The 19,727-nt window shown below is 44.4% G+C and overlaps 1 protein-coding gene across 10 annotated transcripts in view; it reads right to left on the bottom strand.

The window, feature by feature from the left end:
• The window catches only part of ZMIZ1 (zinc finger MIZ-type containing 1), a 357,468-nt gene that overhangs the window by 3,948 nt on the left and 333,793 nt on the right, over positions 1-19,727 (bottom strand). For 9 of the 10 annotated variants that reach the window (XM_037399104.1, XM_037399105.1, XM_037399103.1 and 6 more), the window contains 8 exons: positions 16,954-17,164; positions 15,637-15,742; positions 14,942-15,102; positions 14,587-14,654; positions 12,643-12,711; positions 11,862-12,109; positions 8,720-8,883; positions 2,592-2,840 (listed from right to left, as the gene is read on the bottom strand). In XM_037399104.1, the coding sequence (XP_037255001.1) occupies positions 2,592-2,840; positions 8,720-8,883; positions 11,862-12,109; positions 12,643-12,711; positions 14,587-14,654; positions 14,942-15,102; positions 15,637-15,742; positions 16,954-17,164 (1,276 nt within the window). The remainder of the gene's footprint in view (positions 1-2,591; positions 2,841-8,719; positions 8,884-11,861; positions 12,110-12,642; positions 12,712-14,586; positions 14,655-14,941; positions 15,103-15,636; positions 15,743-16,953; positions 17,165-19,727) is intronic. The other variant, XM_037399110.1, reaches the window with a different exon arrangement.

The raw sequence follows: 19,727 nt of genomic DNA, 5'->3' as shown, positions 1-19,727 counted from the left end.
AAAGTAAGTGTCATATATAAAAAACAGCCAAGCAGAGTTTGTAATAAAGTCCCCTTTGTATTCAGTATTGCGTTAAAGCAAAGACAGAAAAATATGGATTGCTTTAACGAACTTGGTAGTAGGTACGAGAAATTCATTTTAAGTCGCTCTATGTTTTCAAATACTGTAAGACTAAAAGCTTGACTGCATCACATTTAGCATGCAAATATTATATTTATATGCTTCTATTACTCCTGTGCAAATGCAGCTTCATCTTCTAATGTTATATGGGTGAACATATTTTTCAATAAGCTAAACGTGAAATGGAGAAAAAAGCTTATTACTTCCTAAGCATCTTGAAAAAAATGCAACGTCAAGTTTATATCAACAGAATCTCCCAGAAGGAATGCTTTTCTTAAAATACCGCCTCCTTTTATTCATGGTAAAAATGCTATTGTCATAGTACTACAGTAAAGATATAAGGCTTTTAAATGTACTTCACCTGCTATCGTAATTTTTTATGAATATCCTGTACAGAAGCCCGAAAGACAACTGCGGCCCCACCAAACATGTAGAAAGTAAAAAATGACTGAATTTGTCCTACGATTTTACACCTCAATTCTTAAAAATTCAACATAGCGGCTCTGAGACTCATTCTTGTATACAGGGGATTTTAAAAGCCTTTTTTTTAGACAGGTGAAAGTTTTAAGCAGTATGTTCGGTATCTCTGCAGATGCAGTCTCCTGAGCTTTGAGGGTGACCTGGGCTGGTGTGAAACCCACCGACCTTAGAAAGGACCGGCTGGCTGGGCACTGAGGGTGCCACGCTGCCGCAGGGGCTGCGAGGCGGGAGGGGCAGAAGCTACAGGAAGGCGCCAGGCTTTGGGGCAGAACTCGGAAAGGTGCACCCAGTGCTCCTGAAGTGCCACTCGAGAAGCCGAACCAGCCATCTGAGTCTGACGCCTCTGCCGAGGTCCCAGTGCAGACCAGCTGTATCTACACGAGGTACATCCTTTAAGCCAGGTTAAACCCGGAACTGCAGCACACCGGAGTCCTGAAGAATTAACGTGGCCGTGTCAGACGGGAGCGGACCGAGTTGCCGACGGTACGGTCCCTCTGTTTGCTGCACAGGGCTTCCTTCAGCCCGGTGCCCCCACACAGCCGCTCAGAGCCGAACCCATTAAAATACTCCACCTGATCGTGACTGAGCTCACAGCTATTTCAAAGAACTACGCTCCCCACGCTGTACGGCACTGGCCTTCCCGATGAGCTAAGATGATTTCGGCCTCCCGTTAAGAATGCAGCGTGCCTCCATCAGGGAGGACCACAGCACTGTGATGAACGCACAGGGTTTTCTACTTTGCTTTTCACTGAGGAATGAGCGTCTGACCCGTAACAGCATATTTTATGTTTCTTAAATATCTGAAGGAAAAAAACCGAGGTTTTTATTTCACCGATTAATATTGCTCATACGGGATCCTTAAGGGTTCAGGACTCTAACTGCCACATGAACTATTGTTCCCAAAGGATGCGCGTGTGACCGACCGTGTTGTGCGAACAGCAGCAGCCTGGTTCAGATCGAAGTTAGTCCTGGGCACTGCTCCTGTAACGGGAGCATCCCCCCCTCCCCCCAACTCCTCCCTCCCCTCTGCGAGGCCACCTGCCAGCACGTGGCTCCTGTGTGACAGAGGAGTTAAGTATGCAACAACAGTAAAATACAGATATAAATTCAAGGCACAGAGGCGAACATTTCTCTAAGAAAATTACACTGTGCAGCAGCAGACTTTGGCACAGACAGAAGATAGACACAAGGCAACGCATGACTCAAAACGAAAATCCAATCCTAGCGCGAGGGAGTTTGTGTTTCGGAAGGTGGGTGGTTAACCAGAGCGCTACCTCGGGTAATTCAGCTCCGACGCCGCTGAACGGACGGTAAGAGACAGAAGGTTACTTCTGGCCTTGAACCTAGGTTTATCTTAGTTTAGTTGTGAGCTGCCTTCCGCGGTGGCTAAGGAGGCAGAGGACGTCCTTGTTTCTTTTCCTACGTGGCGCGCCAGGAGGAAGAACCCGTGCTGCCGAGCCGCCCGCACGAGCGGGTACCAGCCACCGCGGGCTGTTGGCTGCAGGGAGCGGGGGCAGTGCCGCAGCGGGGCCAGCACAGATCCCCCTCCCCCGGCCAGGGCATCTGCGGGGCTCAGCACGCGGCTCACTCGGCACAGCTCCGCCACGGGCACAGCCACACACAGCCGTCTCCTTCCTCTTATGCAGGAACTGCGATGGCTCCAGGGGCCAGACGAGCGCTCGAACCCCCGTCCAGCGGTGAGGGGGAAGGGAGGAGCTGGCTCCTGAACTGCAGTCTGAAGAAGTGCCGGCCTCGGTGCCAGGCAGAGGTCATGGCTCGCGCACCACGCGGCTGCTCAAACCAGAACCGTGCTCCCAGCAAGCCAGGAGCGCCCTGTCACCTCGGCTGGAGCACCTGCGCCCATGTACCAAAGCATGACAGGATGGCATGTGCTGTGGAAGCGGCTCCCCGTCCCCACCCCCTCCCCGCCCTCCCGCCGCGATGCGAAGCACACGCTATGGCAGGCAGATGATAGTATGACACAGACTTACATCCAGCGAGGGCTCCGGCATGTCAGGTGCTCCCTGTCCACCAGCCTGACCCTCTAAGGCTGAGGAGGGATTAAAGGTCAGGTCACTGTGTGGATGGTTGCTAGAAGCGGCCGGGGGTGGCTGCCGGGACTGCTGGGTAGGAGGCCCGCTGTGATGTAATGGCTGCCCTGACTGGCTGCTGGGGTGAGGGACGTGCAAACCTTGCTGCATGGAAGTATGGGACTGATCAGTGCTGCCGGGATGAGGGATCTGCGGAGGAGGAAAAAAGCAGGAAAAGAAAGTGAGGCCACAAGGTACAGTGCTCGCGGTGCCTGACTGTAACCACATGTTACAAAAAGAAATAACTTAAATAAATTAAAAAAAAAAAAAAAAGACACACACAACTAAAAAAACCAAAACCAAACAAAGCCCAAACAAATAAAAAAGAAATAAAAAAGCGCAATCAGAAAAGAAAACTCCATATCCCAATGCCAGAGGAAGTGTTTCAGCTTTTTTGGAGGTTTTCTGCAACGGGGCGATTAACACATTGGATTTGTGCTGTTGGTTCGCTTCCTTGTGGTGTGGGAAACCGCACTTGAAGATGCAAAATAACGAACCCCGAAGAGAAGGTAAGGAGGCTTATGGGTGCCCACTCAGCATTTGCAAGGCAGATGCTTTTGCCCTAAAATATTCCATGAGTGAACAAAGAATTGGTTGAACAATGAACCCTACGCCAGGAAACCAAGATCTCTACAGCAGGAAACTGATATCCCCATGCCAGGAAACTGATTAACTGAGAAAATGCATCATTTCTGTTCAGCTCCCTTACGGGGTTGCTTCCTGACACCGCTGCCTATTCGTGGTTCAGCTCATTACAAACATCTTGCAAACGCCAGTCCTTCCCCGCTCCTCTCCTCCTCCTCCTCTCAGAAGGTAACAATCCTTCTAAGGGCTGAAGATTTTGCTTGCTGGTATTCGTGGGTTCTGACGGGTGGCAAAACGCCAGGTCGGCTCAGTGAGCAAGCTCCCCACCCATCAGCAGAGGTGCCGCAGGTGGCTGCACACCTGCTGACTGCACAGTACAATGCATTAGCTTAAACTGAGCTAATCATCGCACTTCTATTTTGTACTCATGCCGTAGATAAGTTCTCTAGCAAAAGTTTAGTATTTTTAATATTTTTCCATGGGGAATAAACTACCAAACCACATGCATCTTCCAAACGCTGTTACGGAAAAACATCTTTCTCACATGACAAGAGAAGCAACAAAACCGCACAAGCCCAATTCTTCCTTCTGCTGCATGTCACATTTGACGCTAGTGGATTCTTTGGGGCTTGACCTTGGTGCCATGAGAAAGAAGTGTCTGAATGCTTCAGAATCAGATGTCTCATGTTAATTGGGCATATGGAGAAGCAAAAAATGTAAACATTTTTTGAGGAATGCTACATATTGCCACAAAGTGGAGCTGAAATAAAAGAACAGATACATACAACAACAGCATGAAATTCATCCAGCCAAGCCAACAGAAACCAGCAAAATGCTATGTCAGCATCGACCCTTTTGTACCACAGCAAACTGCAAGGTTATTTTAACCTTGGTCTTCAGTTTTGGAAAGCAAAACGGAGGTTATTACAAAACTTAAGTACAATGTTCCCACGAAATTAAAAAAGACTACAGAAACAAGCATTTAAAAGAATACATTTCACCACTCAATGAAAACTGGAATCTGAATAGTGATCCATTGGGACAGTCACGCTCAGCTACAGAGAGGTCCTTCTCAGTTCTTTGGTAGTATGATGGTTGGTGGAAACGAGCAGGATTCTATCTGCAGCATCACGTTTGAGCCTCTTTCCCATATAAGAGTTTAAATTAACTGTTAAGAAGTACTGATACACACTCTTCTCTCCGTTAGGGTCACAGTTTGACTACTTGAAAAGTATTCTGCAACCTTACTGTTGTTACCTTAGGGGTAAGCTTGCACAAAATCTGCCCACAGACCACTGCTTAACGTAAATCCATCTGCAGCCTAAACACTCTGCAAAAGTTCAAGTGAAAGCAGATGTCTATCCAAATAGTACCGTCATGTGCAACACGAAGTGTGGGAATTGTGGAAATTAAGAAAGCTTAATAATAACAAAAAGTAAAAAGCAATTTAAGACAGTGTTGCTAAAATGGGAAAGCAGTTTCCAGGAAAAAACAAAACGATTATCTTGAACAGTCTCCTAAATGTATCCCTGAATGCACAAAGCAAGAGTTATATGGCATGTTTATATCAATAATAATTCAAACCGAGAGGCACTCATATGATCTTAGATGTATTTCAAAACAAACAAGCAGGTTAGAAATTCTACACGATGTTTAATATAGGCAAGCATTATATATATATATATATATATAAAAAAAAAAACTGTTTAGTTGATAAGGCAGTTATCTTGGGCTCTGAGATAACTGTTGGATAGGGAGAAATTGTTCACTGTGAGACTGAGGGCCACCATAATCTTAAACGGCCATCGCAGGTGCAAAATCCGTCTGGCTTTGGCCACAGACTCCACCAGCCTACCTGTGAGAAAGCAAAATGCTCAGGACTTCAACACTTTTCTATTTGCATTCAGTTAACTAATGATAAGTTTGCCGTGGTGCAAAACCATTCTAAGCAAGACACTTTGTGTATGTTCAGCTCGTGTCTGCAGCTCCCATCATTCTATTTTAAGAACACTAACCCACACTATGAACACAGAGTCTAGCGAAGCTGCCTTTGCTTACATAGCAAGGTAAATCCAGAGTTGTTTTTAGACGCATAAGCTTTGGCACTCTTAAAACATTTACAATCTATAAAAAAAGAGCTTATAGCAGACAACTACATCTTCAGCTTGACAGCACAAACCGCAACTCTTTACGAGCCCAACAGTGACCTCTAGGAGAGCCGAGATGTATAGCTGTAGAGCAACGGGACCTGCCAGCTGCAGAACAATATGCTTTTCATCTCAGGAGAAAATTGATAGTGAAAAAAGGATCAGCAGGTTAAGGTGATGGCTTATATCTCTCTCCATTACTGGGGTCACAGTTTTACCAGCTCTTGCTGGGTTAGCTGTCAGAACCACTGAAAGACGCCAGCCTGCCCTGCTGCTCTTCTCGGCCACTTTTCCCATCCACGCCTTTGCCATCGGCTGCATCCTTGCAGACGTGCAGTAAACTCAACTAGGGAACTGACACACATCAAAGCTAAACTTCTCCCCCCGCCCATCAGTTTTCAGTCACATCAGCACCTGGATCCAGACCACTTCACGGCTGCAATAGCACCTGTGCTGGTGTGAGAGAGAGGGGAAGTGAAATTAGAAAGAACAGAGAAAACTTCTGACTGTGGCACCAGCTCGTATCACCTCACTGTGCATGTGGAACTGCGGCACAACGACCCATTGCTCAGTCACGCACCACTCCTTACACCACCTGCAGTAAGCACTAAGCTAGAGCTAACTCTGAATTCACCTTTGTCTAAAACTTGGTTACAATTTCTGAAAACATACATGATTTGACTTGCAGCAGTTATTTTGTAGCAATCTTGCACTGACATAGAAACATCTGCTCTAAAGCTTTCACAACACTTTACATCCCAGAAGATGTGCCACCTCTAGTTGTGTTTCAGGTCTTGATCGTTTTTTCTTCCACAGGAATAGAACAGCAGTGTTGAGAGAAGCTAGTTCTGATGATCCAGCCCTGGTTACCCAGCCCGGGTTACCCAGCCCCACCTACACTGGGCAAACACATCTGCATCTCCTGCAGTGACCTACAGGGTATGTCTGGAGGGATCAGCTTTCTCTGCCTACCAGTGTATAAGGGCTGGCACACAAATCTTCGTAATGAGAAAATCAGGAACTTCCTCAGCAGCGTTCAGCTCCAGTTAGAGACAGACCCCGGGTCTAAAAGGACCGAACATCTGATCTTGACTCACCTTGTAAACATGAAACAGTCAAAGTGAATAGCTGATGAAAACAAAATGCACCTTAAGTGTGTGAAAAGGAAAGACAGAAAGCCAGACAAGAGCACAGGCAACATCTTAAAACCTTAGTTCAATTACGCAATGTGATTTATAGTTATTTTCGTACAGAGAAGTCTGTCCAAAGACATTCAGCTACACAATTTAGAAATGTGCTAATGGCATGCATTTCTCTAAAAGCAGTAATTTTAAAGCTGCCTTTCCTGCGTGTCTGCTACAGACAAATAGTTCAGTCTTGAGAGAGAAGAAAGCAAGCAGGAGAGAAAGGAAGAAGAAAGCAGAGACTTTATAATACTGGAAAAGCTGTGTGCGTGGGAGCACTAACAGTCCTCAAATGTGGACTAAGGACTGCGTGGCCACATTGACAAGGTCAGTCTAATTCCCTTGTGCTAACAGACCTGAACTGATCCTCATCAGAAAAAAAATCAGCCAGTGACATAAAGTAGGTGGAACCTGCTTTAGCACCGCTTCCCGTTCCCAAACAGTATAGCTTGCGTACCATGATAAATGAGGGAGAATCGAGGCAAAAGTTTACTTTAATTGCCAGCTATCATAAGCAAGCACCAGATTTGCTACAGACTGGCCCACAAAACCAAAAATCTATTAACATTTGCCCAAGTACCCTCTGACAGCTCTGGAACATGCACAGCCTTGAGCAACTTTCACCTTTGCTATCATCTGTAAGCAGTCCCATTTGCAGAAAGCCGCAAATACTTCACTTTCATATTCAACCACTTCATATCCTACCGCTTCAGAAATTTCACCGGGGCAACTACTATAGCAAAGGTATAGCAGTGAACTGATGAAGTCAAGCGGTAGGTGTCAGCTAATGGGAAGCTAAGAATAATTCCCTGTGGCTTTGATTCACAGGGAAGCAGCTGTGAGTGGCTCAGGTTGCTAGTACTGCCCCTCACCACTGTGTTCTAACACTGTGTGGTCGGTTCCGACGCAGGTAATTCAGACTGCTCTTTCAGCTGGGTATGTGGAATTTGCCAACATAAAATGAAGTTTACAGTGTGTTTGTTCTGTCCTTTATTAGCATGTAAAGTCATTACGGTTTCTGGACTCTTCTGTTGCAGACAGTCTTGTTACTTGGGCTCTCTCCAAGCTATACTAAGAAATCTCTCCCCACTCTCTTCCTATTTCTCACCATCCTCCTTGGAAAACCCACTGCCAGCTAGAAGAGACATTGACTGAGTAGGCTTTTGCTGAGCATCTGCTACCACATTTCCTCATTACATTCTGAAACTGCATTTTCTGGTATTCACTAAAGACATGGCACAGATGACTTGTCAAGTTAAACATCCTTCCTGTGCAGTAACAGCACGCTATAAAGCCCCTGCCCCGTAACTTAAATGAACATAAAAGGATGTATACGCCCCCTCACACACACATTTAATGTAGATGACTAGCCACGCCTAAGAGCTAAACGCTGCCCGTCGCTTTTCTGTCACCTAGCTGCTGCAGTACTGCATTTTCTGGAGATAAAGTTCTGTATATAAAGCCCAGTGCTCTGAGCAAGCTGCTTTTCCAGTGTGCAGTTCTGCCTCTCCACCTGAGACCCCAGCAGCCTCCTTTTCTCAGTCTCTCACAAGGATACACTCTCAGACCAGCAGCAGCGTCTCTCCCTTGAAATCTACAGGTCTGTCCTATTCCCAACAGCTTAAAGGTGCCTTTCACGCTGCTTGGGTAGAATTCCCCCTCAAAATGCTTTGATGCAAATTTTGCCCTCAGGGACAAAGCCGGGGAAGACATTGTCCCTGCTTTAAAGTCAGCCAATGTCTTGCTATAACAAGCTGTCTCCTGAAGACGGATATCCGCAGACCCTGCTGGCCTAGGGAATGAAGTCTAGTTTTTTTCAGGTGTCAGAGCAAAGCACAATGATTAACACAAGCACACCGAGCCAGGTCAGCTCCTTCAGATAAAGAAGCTTAAATGACAATTCACAAAGCTCAGAAATGCTTCTCCAAAAACTCAAAAAGACCAGAAACTAACAACGGCGGTTTTGGCATTAGTCAGAACTGCTCCATTTCACGAACTTCCAAAGTGAGGAATCCACCAGAAGTACAAGCGGTTCACGAGGCCAGCCCGTTAGCTGGATGAGAGCTCCTTACCCCCACAAAGGAAAACCGACGTGCGCAGCACAGTTACTTACAGATTCCTGCATGGGGTGACTGAGAGGTTTGTCAAGAGCTGCCATGCTGCTTGGCATGTCTGGGGGATGCGACAGCTGTGGCCCATGCATGAAGTCATTCATAGACGTGCCACCAGGATTCCCGTGCGGGAAGTCAAAATTGCCGTGACCTTGGTAACTGTTGCCTAAAAGAGAAACAGATGTGATATGAAACCAAGTATTTGTTTCCCAACATTGATCTCTCAAAGTAACTTGCAAAAGCTGTGCAGCACAGCATCCTCCCTGCACAGAGCCCGGCACCTGCAACGCTGAGCTGACAGCACTGTGCTCCACCGCTGGAGCGAGCTGGAGGAAGAGGGAGGGTACAGCGGCGCCCAGCTTCCAAATACTGGCTGCTGTAATAATTCACGTGCATGCTGTAACTAATTGAAAACTGCTGACATTTTGAAAAACTACCATTAAGTCACTACATAAATTGAACCATGTTGAGAAGTGAAAGGGATATTAAATTCTATGGAGTATTTGTACCCAGAAGCACCTCACTGCAACTGAGACTGACTGCCCAAGTCCCAGATTATTTATAGGACACCTGTGTTATTTATGCCTACGCTTCTAACGCACTCAGTAGGACTGTAGCATTGCTTCAGTTTCTGATGAAGCTAACTGACAGAACTGTTATCTGGAAGATGGCCACAGTACCAGTTCATAGCGCAGCATCTATTTTACCTCTACTGCAGTACAAACAGGCAACTTCCGTTACGATAGTGCAGGAGGCCTTCATGTCTGTCTGGGGTTTGTGATGTAATTTTCCTTGCTCCCACAAAACCTATCAAAATTCACTTGGTCTTCTGCAAATACAACATCAGTTTTCCCCTCCTGGATCCATTCTTCTCATTTTCAGTTACAAACTGGCTGCCTGTAGCATGTGGATATGCACACAAGCAATGAAAAACTAGTGACTTTATGAAATCCACCTAACTTCAGCCTGAAACTATGTTCTCCAAAGCACCAAAATTTCACGCCAATTTGGAATAAATGACCTGGACTTACCATTTAGCAACAAGCCTGGAATCCCCTGCTGATCTGCAGGACAAGCACTGTTTGACCATCGTTGCTATGTTTTGATCTGTCCCACCTCAGCCCAGTGATCTTCACTGGAATTCTAAAGCAAGCATGTATGCCAACTCAGGGGTTTTACTCTCCGTATTTTTTCTGTCCAGATCCCTCTATTAACACTTCCAAGGGAGGTACCAGCTCTGCTGCCTCATTTGCTACGAACAGCAAAAGCTGAACTAAATCCAGTCACCTCTTTCCTACAAGCAGCTGCATTAGACGATACTGAGCTTGCACAGAGAGCCTGCAGCTCGTCAGCTGAAGTGCAGCAGCTTTAAATGCTCGAGTCAAGAAGGGAGTTTGACAAACTGAAGTAGCTGCATCATTTGCTCTTTAGCACAGCTTCACAAGCAGAAGTTTAATCTCAGAGGAATAGAAGTCATTAGCCATGTAAGAGTATTTTGTAAAGAAGTCAGGACTTTGATCTATCATGTAAATACTGCAGAGCCTTACTAATTCTCATTTCGTTAATCTGGAAACTGGATGAGTCTCACAGAATATAGCTGGTCTTGCCTTGCTTCTCAGGAATGATTTATTAGCAGGGAGCCGACTTGTATTACTGAGTACTTGTATTTGCACACTAAACTTCAGTATGCTTACTGTCAAACCCAAATGAACAAACATAAACCGCAGTAGTAATACTACTACTACTTTGCTCTAGAGTACTGCTCATCACAGGACATTACCTAATTCTAAACTCTATGTTTCAGCGTACGTACTGATGGGGAATGAAGACGCAAGGCAGTACGCTCAGGGAGTTAGGGCCATGCAGCAGCACGCCCGCCTCTGTGGCAAGAGCTGTGCCACACGCTGAGGGACAGACCTGTAAAGACGTTCAGGGTAATGTGGCGCTCCCCATTGATACGCCTATTGCAGGGGAAATAGGAGCGCGTGGGTTTCAGCTGCCACTGATGAGTCTGTGAAGCAATGACTACCTCCGCTACAGGATCCACAGGGGAAGGCAGGGAAACAACAGTTGAGGCAGCAATCATTACACAAATCCTGAACCCCACTAAACGTGACTACCCTGTGCGTTCCGGACTGTGAGCTAGAAAGATGACGAAGGATAGATGGCTCTGCTCTCATGCTCTGACTGCACTTCACTCCTACTAAACAAGTAAAAAAATTGTGATTCAGTGCTCTTGGCTTTGTTATAGTCATCATTCAACTGTTTGAAAACCTAAAAAGTTTTATCATCTGTCACCAGTTTTGCAGTCATTGCAGCAAATTAACCATATTTTGTATGCAATCTATGTTTTTCTTCAAACGCCTGCAAAAAGCACATGTATCACCTTGTAATCAATTTGGGGATTCTGACGGTGTGAACAGTTGGTCTTTTCCCAGAGCTGAACTGAATCATATCATATTCCTTGCAAAAGAAACAGTCTTCGGTTTCATATTTTCAGAATTGTCACTATAATTGAGTTATTCACAACATACCAGTCATTCGAAAACGTACCTCCACTGCCTGTGTTTAGTTCCTGGTTTCTCAATCTGGCAGCACATGGGGAAAGGAACTCAAAAGTAATTTTCTAATGTAAAGGTGTTTGCAAAGCAGTTAAACGCTCTTTAAAAGTCATCCACTTTCTGGGTGGCCTACCAAATGGCTCCCACCTGGCCACAAGTTAAACCTGGTGGCCGAAGTAGCAGGGTTAATGGGTCAGGTTCTCCACTTTGTAACTTCTGTAGCACTAGCAGCCTTCACTTGAATGAGAGTGCAACAGAAGGAAAATGGACAGAAAAAATGAAGAAAGATGTATATTCTGTCAGGCCATGAACCTATAAGGTAACATACAATGTTTGTTGATTCAGGGAGGGCTGTGTGGCAATAAACATGACAAGCACCGATTTCCTTACTGAAATATATTTTCCTCTAAACAGATTAATCTTAAATGAAAAGACGGACGCAGAATTTCAGAATTGCAGCAAAGTAATTCGCTTTCCTTGCGCATCTCTCTGAGGAGAGGCACTGACATACCCCAACCACAAAGCTGACTGAACCACCGACTTCTAGACCGAGCCCCCGGGCGCACAAAGCTGTAACACTGACCTTGGTTACCGTATTCGGTGGAGTTGTTGCCTCCTGGAGGAGGGGGTAGAGACGGGTAAGGTGATGGGCCAGGACCCAAAGCTGCAATCATCTCCATCACATTTGGCATGATCATCTGGCTTGGACTCATGGTCTTAAACCTTTTTGAGGGAATGCCATCTGGGTCATCTTTGATGTGAATATCTGACTTTATAGGGACCGGCCTCCAACTGCAAGTTGGATCAATGGTAACTTCTTCGAACTCTGAGCTGTAAAGTAACATGAAAATTTTAGCGCATTAATTGATTATTATTTTTTTTAATCAATTCTGCTGAAGTTTCTGTAAGAATCTGCATGGTAGCAAATGTTCTGAAATGATCTAGTATAACAGAACCTCAAGATCTTTCACTCCTCAAGTGAGTGCACCAGAAGCAACTTTTCAAAAAGGCAACTGTGAGAGAACATTTCTTTGTTTATCCACACAATGAAATCCAAACATACCTATGTGGTCTGCCACAAGCGAATCAGAGGGACTACTTGTAAATACGAGAGAGCACTTAATCCTCCATTCCCACTCCTCCCTCAGCTCCACTGGGGAGGCTGCCATCAAGAGAGGACCCAAACAAGATCCACTGATTAGATGGTAACTGATTCACTGTATCATGAGCTCCACCAAGGAGCCACGGAACAGAATATTCACGTTCAATCACTAAGAGCTACTTTGGCACGACTAGCTCAGTACTCATCAACAAATCTCCTAGTTGCTTAGTCCTGGATATCAGAAATGAGTAAATTCACTTACTTTTGTATAGCGTTCAGAATACCCCACATATACTGGTCAACCTCCAAGCCCTCCAGCAGAGCAGTTTTACTAGAAAGGAAAAAAACCCCAAACATTAGGTTAGAGTATCGCTACATACGGGTGAAAGAAGGATGGAAGAAGGACAGGTTAGTGATGAAATCAGCAGACTGGGATCCAGCAACTTACTATTTGTAACGTATCATTTAGGAGTGATGTTGGGGCAAACAGTTTTGGTTCTACATTTGCATTACCAGGATAATAGTATTCTACACCAAACAGATGAGATAAGGACACATCTACTTGGGTGTGTCCACAAGCTGTTCACATGCTTTAAATCACTTTTCTAGTGAATTTAAAAATTCAAATGAAATGAAAATCAAAGTGAATTTAAATTTGTTGTGAATTTAAAGGCTTTTCAAACATAGCAGATCTCTCCTGTGACTATCAACTAGCGCTAGCACTATTTTATTTTCAAATTGGATCTTTTGGTTTTTTGAGCTGCACAGTAATATGGCTTCAAAGTAACTATGTATTACAGCTATTTAACTTGGTATCAGCACAGATGGGCACAGGCCAAAACAAAAATGGAAATTATTCAGTTATGTAGGCTCTAAGATCTGAATGCAGGTGCTCATATTCGGACAAACAGGACAAAAATTTTGGCTTCGATGTATAAATACATCCATTAAGAAGTAAGAAATCCAATTCTTGTGGTATTTTTAACTGAAGTTAGAAGACAGAAGAGATTCAGGTAGTTCAGAGAAAGCACCTGCACTTTTGGATAAGTATCAATTGTGGACAGTCTTCGAAACAAGCTCATCTCAAGCCTGCAGTGTCCACAGAAGCAGAGAGAACGGACCCTCTCTGCTGCTGTTTATACTGAACGCTGGCTGGCGCAGAGGGATTGAACTGGAGACTTGCAGAGATAAAGTACAAGCTGCTACAGCTACAGCTGCTCGAGCTAAAGAGCCCTGGCTCCTCAGCTGAGGCTGGAACAAACTCATAACCCTGTGGACTCAGCACAGTAGGTTACCAACACTGAACTAGCCTGCAGATGTTCTGTGATTCTTTCTGCCCAGTTAAAACATAAGAATGGGCAGCCTGTAAGCACTTCAAAGCTTTTCGTTCCATTTCTTCTGCAGCATGCTAGCTCTCTGGCCAAAACGTAAGGTTGAAAGTACCCCTCTTTTCCTTTAAGCAGTCACTCCAAACTTCTGCTCCTTGGAAATCTTTCACCTTTTTTAAAATCAGCCTTATTCTGGACTAGAATCCTTCCTGCTTTCTGCTCTCACTTTAATTTGCGCTTGATGTTCACTTTGACCTTGGAGGATCCAACTTCATTTCCTACCTAATTACTGGGAAATGTTGCAGTCTCCAAAATTACCCCTCTCCTTGAACACTGCCATTAACTGCATATCTATGTGACTCAAAGCACAGTACCTGAGACAGTTATTTGGCATCCTTACTTAACATGCAGCTGGATGCTGAACACTTCGGTATCTACATATTTCAAGTTCAGTAACTCGGGTGTTACAACATTGATATTATATAAAAATAACTCTAGAATAGACTATCCATTCTTTTGCCATGACATGTTGTTGTCTGGTAGTCGCTTGCACTTCATAATTTAGGGGAAGACAGACTCCAAGTTCATTCATTTATGTGGGTATCCGCCTTATCCATGTAAATATTTGAGCTTCTTTTGAACTGCACACACTGACAGCCTGGAAGTGACATCTTGCAGATTATGAGTTTTGTTATCTGGTTTTAAATTCCTAATAATCCAGAGTGTTCCCTCAATTTATGAAACACTGCAAGAATTCTCACTGGACTTTACGCTGAATTTCCTAGCACTTCCATTTTCTCCCCTCCATGACCTTAAATATGATCTGAATTTGGTCAAATCGCACACAACTGCATTTCATGTAGCACGGTTGCACTTACTTGCATACTGGACACCTCCAAGTTCCTCTTTCACAGTTCAGTTGCAAGTAAGATTCCAGATCAAAGCACTAGAAAGAAAAAAAAAAAAGAAAGGAAATCAAAGGAAAATGCTGTATTGACTGAATCAGCTGGACAAAAGTAAAACTGCCACAAAAAAACCCAACTTACTAGCACTGAAAACTAAACCAAATTAGCTTGCTTTTTTTCCTCTACATTAAACATACATATATTTAACTACATTAAGAGACAAAAAGAAAGCCCATTTCATGAGCTGCTTTCATGCAGTAACCACGCTGAAGGTGCTGTAACAACACATAGCTGAGGGAACACTGCCTGGCCACTGGCATCTACTCACTTGTACATGCTTGCAGTCGTGACCCCTTGCTGGGAGCTGAATCCGCCGGAATGTGATCGGACACTTCAGAGACACTTTAATAGCAGTTTGCTCTACTCCATCTTCCCCATTTAGTGTCGCGTTGCCAGAGGAAGCTGCTACACTGCTGAAGTTCCTCTTTACTGTTGAGGAAGAAGGTAGACGTATGTGTGAGAAAACAGAAATCTGAGAGACCAACACTTCAACCTGTAAGGGCCAATTTAATGGACAATTTATCCACACCGGTGTATTCTGTGTAATTTAGAACATTCTCGTGAATGGCCAAACCATCACACACAGGCGTATCAACTATACCCTCAACCCAATAAGTGCCATACAAGCACTTAAAGCAGCCCTAAATAAAGAACGATCTTTCTGCACACGGCTTTTAGGTAAGTCACAAACAAATATGGGGGGAAAAGCCAGAGAGATTCTCCTGGAATGGGAGAGTCTTCGCTGGCAACTAAGCTTGTGTCCGTGGTACTCTGTTACCCCTACCCAAATAGCCCTCACACTTGAGCATACAGAGAATGTAATCTATGCACATGACGTTCTTGAACTTCCTGACAAGTACAGCTTAAGGTTTTCAATAAGCAAGTAAATCCTGTGCAGGAACAGCTTATCACAAGGGAACACAGGCATTCTGGAAAGTCATCACCCATACAATGAAAACTCACTCTTGGTGATACAATGTTCTGCGGGGAGGAGACGTTTCTTTAGTAGACCTTGAAGTACAGAGCGAACCGATGGCCGGTGTACTAACTGCAACACGAACAAGTGTGACTGAAAGAAAACACATTTTGTTACCAAGAGAACCAACCACGCAGGGTAAATACACTGCCGAGCAGAGCAGCACGCTTCCCTCGGACACAAGGCTTCCCTCAGAGCCCGACGCGTACATACAAAGGCCGGTTCTGCTCTGCTGCGCACATGCGCTCCCTTAGGGATATTCTGCACTGCGCAGCACAGTGCTGCGTGCTCCAGGAGCATCACGTATACAAGGGCTTTAAAGCAGCAAAGATTTTCTGCATTTTCTCCCTCCTTAATAGTCAGAATACATAGGCCTGACATACTCTTCTCTGACATCAGGGCTTATTTTTAAAACCCTGGATTCTTTGACACAGTCTAGCCTACCTGCCTGCCCTCAGACTACGCTGGAAGTTGCAAAAACGATTTGCTACTGATGTGTCTGGAACCAGCTGAATCCTCCCCAATACAGAGCTCGTTGTGGATTCACAGGATGCTGCCCAGGCTCTTAGTCACCAGATAAATGACATTATGCAGAGAAACATCAGTGTGAGGTAAAGCAAAATGGGTGGACGGCTTCTTGTCAAAGTGCCTCACACCGCGACCTTGGGAGAGGTAGCAGCTTGTTTTATTGTCAGTGACAACAGAACAGTCAAAAGCTCAGACTCTGTGTGTCTAACAGTCTGCATTAAAAACACAGTGCCTGCAGTACTTGTCCACAAGAGTAACTAAACCATGGAAAAGGAGAAAGGGGAAAGTCGCATGGTCTAGACTGCATCACGGAATATGAATTTTTATCTGAAAAGCTATTTGGAAAATCACCACCACCACCGACTATGGTGTTAACATTCTCCTGTCAAACCAAACATACTTTAATACCCTAGGTAAGTAAAATTAGTACTGGGCAACAGTCTGCATCACAATAACCTACTTGTACATTAATACACTGCAGCCGCCTTGTTACATAGGCACCCGCTGAACGGGTAGGAGATCCACCTCCCCTCCTCCTTAGAAATCAAGCCTTTTGAGAGGCCTCGGAAGGACACCACTACATTCTGCAATAATTTAGCAGCAAAAATTTCTGTATTAGCATTCTGACTCTGTCAACATCACCAAGCAAGCACCTTACCAGAAAAATGCACGGAGAAAAATGGAGTAAGGCTCTTTCAGCTAAGGCAACATTTGCGAACTGTACTAAATAGCAAACTCAGCATCAGCAGCTGCAGCCGTGAGCTCAGTGTACTTACACAACAACATGCTGTGACTGTAATTTGAATCGTGTTTCTCCCTGGCTGGCAGACGTGCTTTAGGTGCAGAGGTTTATGAGATGTCTTGTTGTCGCCACGCTCGATGGTAAGCGGGGTTGCATTAACGCTGACCTGGACTGAAGCTGGCCAGTTTGTGTTCATTTGTCTGTCTTCATGGTGATAGCACTTGAACTGTAATTCCAAGTCAGACCTGTACAACAAGCAATAAATCTTCCTTTAACTTTGCTTTCACATTGCAGAGGGAGGTTGTTTTGATGCTAGTGACGCTTTTTCTTTATCAATCAGATTATTTTTCTAGAATTACTGCCAGTAAAGGATATAACATACTTTCTTCATAAAAGCCCTTAACAGAAGCAAGTTATGATGAATTAATGATGCAAGCATGCCACAAAGTTGTTAATATTTTACGCTTATAAATGACTTTCCCAAGGGAACATGTCAAACCACTTTGCGGAACTAGACCATGGAATGACCCTGCAGAAAGTAGAACGTTAACTTCAGGTAGGTCCTTCCTGTGTGTTAAGAGTTAAGAACAAGAATGTGACTCGCTGCTGTGGGTTGTGCTGGAAGACTTTGGATTCTTCACTACTTCAGAGCATTTAAGAAAGCATTTGAACAAAAGCTTGTCAGGCAAAGTAAAAGTACAGCTAATCCCACCTTGGAACAGGTAAATCAACTAAGATACAATGACCCTGTATCTCACCCCCTGTGTTTCTGTGACGCTAAATTAACACAGCTGTGGATTAAATTACCCAATTTAGACCTCCTTTCAGAGCAAGAATTCCTCCTGCCTCTCCAATAATAACTTCCACACACTATTTAGCTCCTCAAAAATTAGTTTTATAACACCTCCAAAAAAAGAAGAGGCTGAGATTAAGCTAATCACAAATTAAGTGGGTAGAGACTATGACTTCAGTCTCATACATGGATGTTAACCTTGTGTTAAGAATGAGTAATTTGAAGGAGAAATTTAAAAGAACATGATTGAACTGAACTGCAATGTCAGGATTCTGCTGTTCAGAGCAGCAAAAGACGGCTGAATGTTTACCTTTCGTGCCTGAAAATCTAGGTGCTCATTCCTTCACCACGCCTGAAGGAACATATCTTTGTAAAATCTGTAAGGAACAGCTCATTCAGGAGATCACCACGTTAATTGCCATTTTCCTTATCCAAAACCAGAGATTTCAACTCTGACTTAACACTGTCTTTTCTCGATTTCAAAATATCAAGGTTTAGCATGGATAAAAACATGTTTGGGTTTTTTTAAAAAAAGGAAGGTATAGAATAGAAGTTACCTGACCTTTCAACATAATCCATCTATATGAAGTCTTTCCAGGCTTTTTTTCAGTATTCTATTAACAATTTTTTTGAAAGCTTTGTCTGCAAGACCCACTGGAGATTCTCACCTCATGAGAACACACCGCAGTCACCCAGACCTGGAGGGAAGCAAGGCTTGGTACCTCTGCTATAAACCCCAAGCAGGTGGAGCGTGTTCCTGAGGACTCCTGAACGTCACAGAGCAGTGACAGAGTTCAGGAGACCCTTGTTCTTAGCACGCAGTGCCTCCACCGCGGGACACTGTTAATAACTGAGCAGTGCTAAGAGTGAACCAGCTTCAAGGAGACATTTTCCCTGCCTTCAACCTTTCTCCTTCTCATAACCATGAAAAGTTCCCAGCGGGGAGAAAAATAGTTGCATTGCTATTCATTATGTGTGTACACGTGAGAGGTTTTGCCGAATATTTTAACTGGCAGACAAATATTCAGAATTGGCTCGATTCCACCATTCACTATAAAACCAAAATCCATCCACACATGTGTCTAATTCATTTTTCTGGAGTCCATCCAGCCCTGAGTTAAATGTGAAATGACTTCATTACAGGACCATCCATTCTCCCCACTATTAACGAGCTTTTCAAAACAGCAGACCTGAGCACAGTTTACCTATGAGTCTTCATTAAAATAAGTTTAAATAAAGGCTATGTGTTTGGTGAGCTGAGGAAGAAAGAATGAACAGATATTAAGAAACAGCCTCATGCCTCAGTGCAGCACTATAAATCTACTGAATGAGCCAGCACAATCCCCAGTAGTGATTACTTATTAATAAGAACCGGCAAATAACTGCCAAAATTCCCTCTGCTGCGAGTACTCCACGATAATGAAATGCAAGTAAGCAATAACTGACCTCAAAGTTAGGTGTTAATTATTGGATGTGGTCTGCCTGCAACCTCCCTCCCTCCCAGCCCCCAGGCTACCTCAGGGTAGGGGGGCACCGTGGCCGCCAGGGCTCCTGCATCCCACAGCAAGCCTCAGCTTTAGAGCCAGAGCCTGTCCCTGGGGCGGGGAACTGAGCCCATCTCTCTGCCCACCTCATGCCCCCCACACCATGAAAACAGAAGTCTCAGGTGGATTCCAGTTAAGGGGAAGAAGATCCTCACAGGGTAAAAAGCTGAAGCTGCAAGTTATCAATGACATTAAGGCCAAGGGGGGTGTGGTCCAGGCTCGGGAAGAAACTGTGATGCAGGCGTAATGGAAGATGTGCTTAAGATGCTGCGTTTTACCATCTCAGCTGCTACACCTGTGAAACAACCTCCATACACGATCTTGAGTAACTAACCAGATGCACAGAGACAGGCTGAAACAATATAATCAGCAGCCAGGACAAAGACTGAGATACTTTCTGAGAAAAACAGAACAAGGAGACAAAATTACTCCATGGTATTTGAAAATACACAAATTAAAAAAAAAGAAAGA

This window comes from Falco rusticolus, chromosome 9 (genome assembly GCF_015220075.1).
Source record: "Falco rusticolus isolate bFalRus1 chromosome 9, bFalRus1.pri, whole genome shotgun sequence".
Taxonomy (NCBI): Eukaryota; Metazoa; Chordata; class Aves; order Falconiformes; family Falconidae; genus Falco; species Falco rusticolus.
This window is presented reverse-complemented; position numbering and strand designations above follow the sequence as displayed.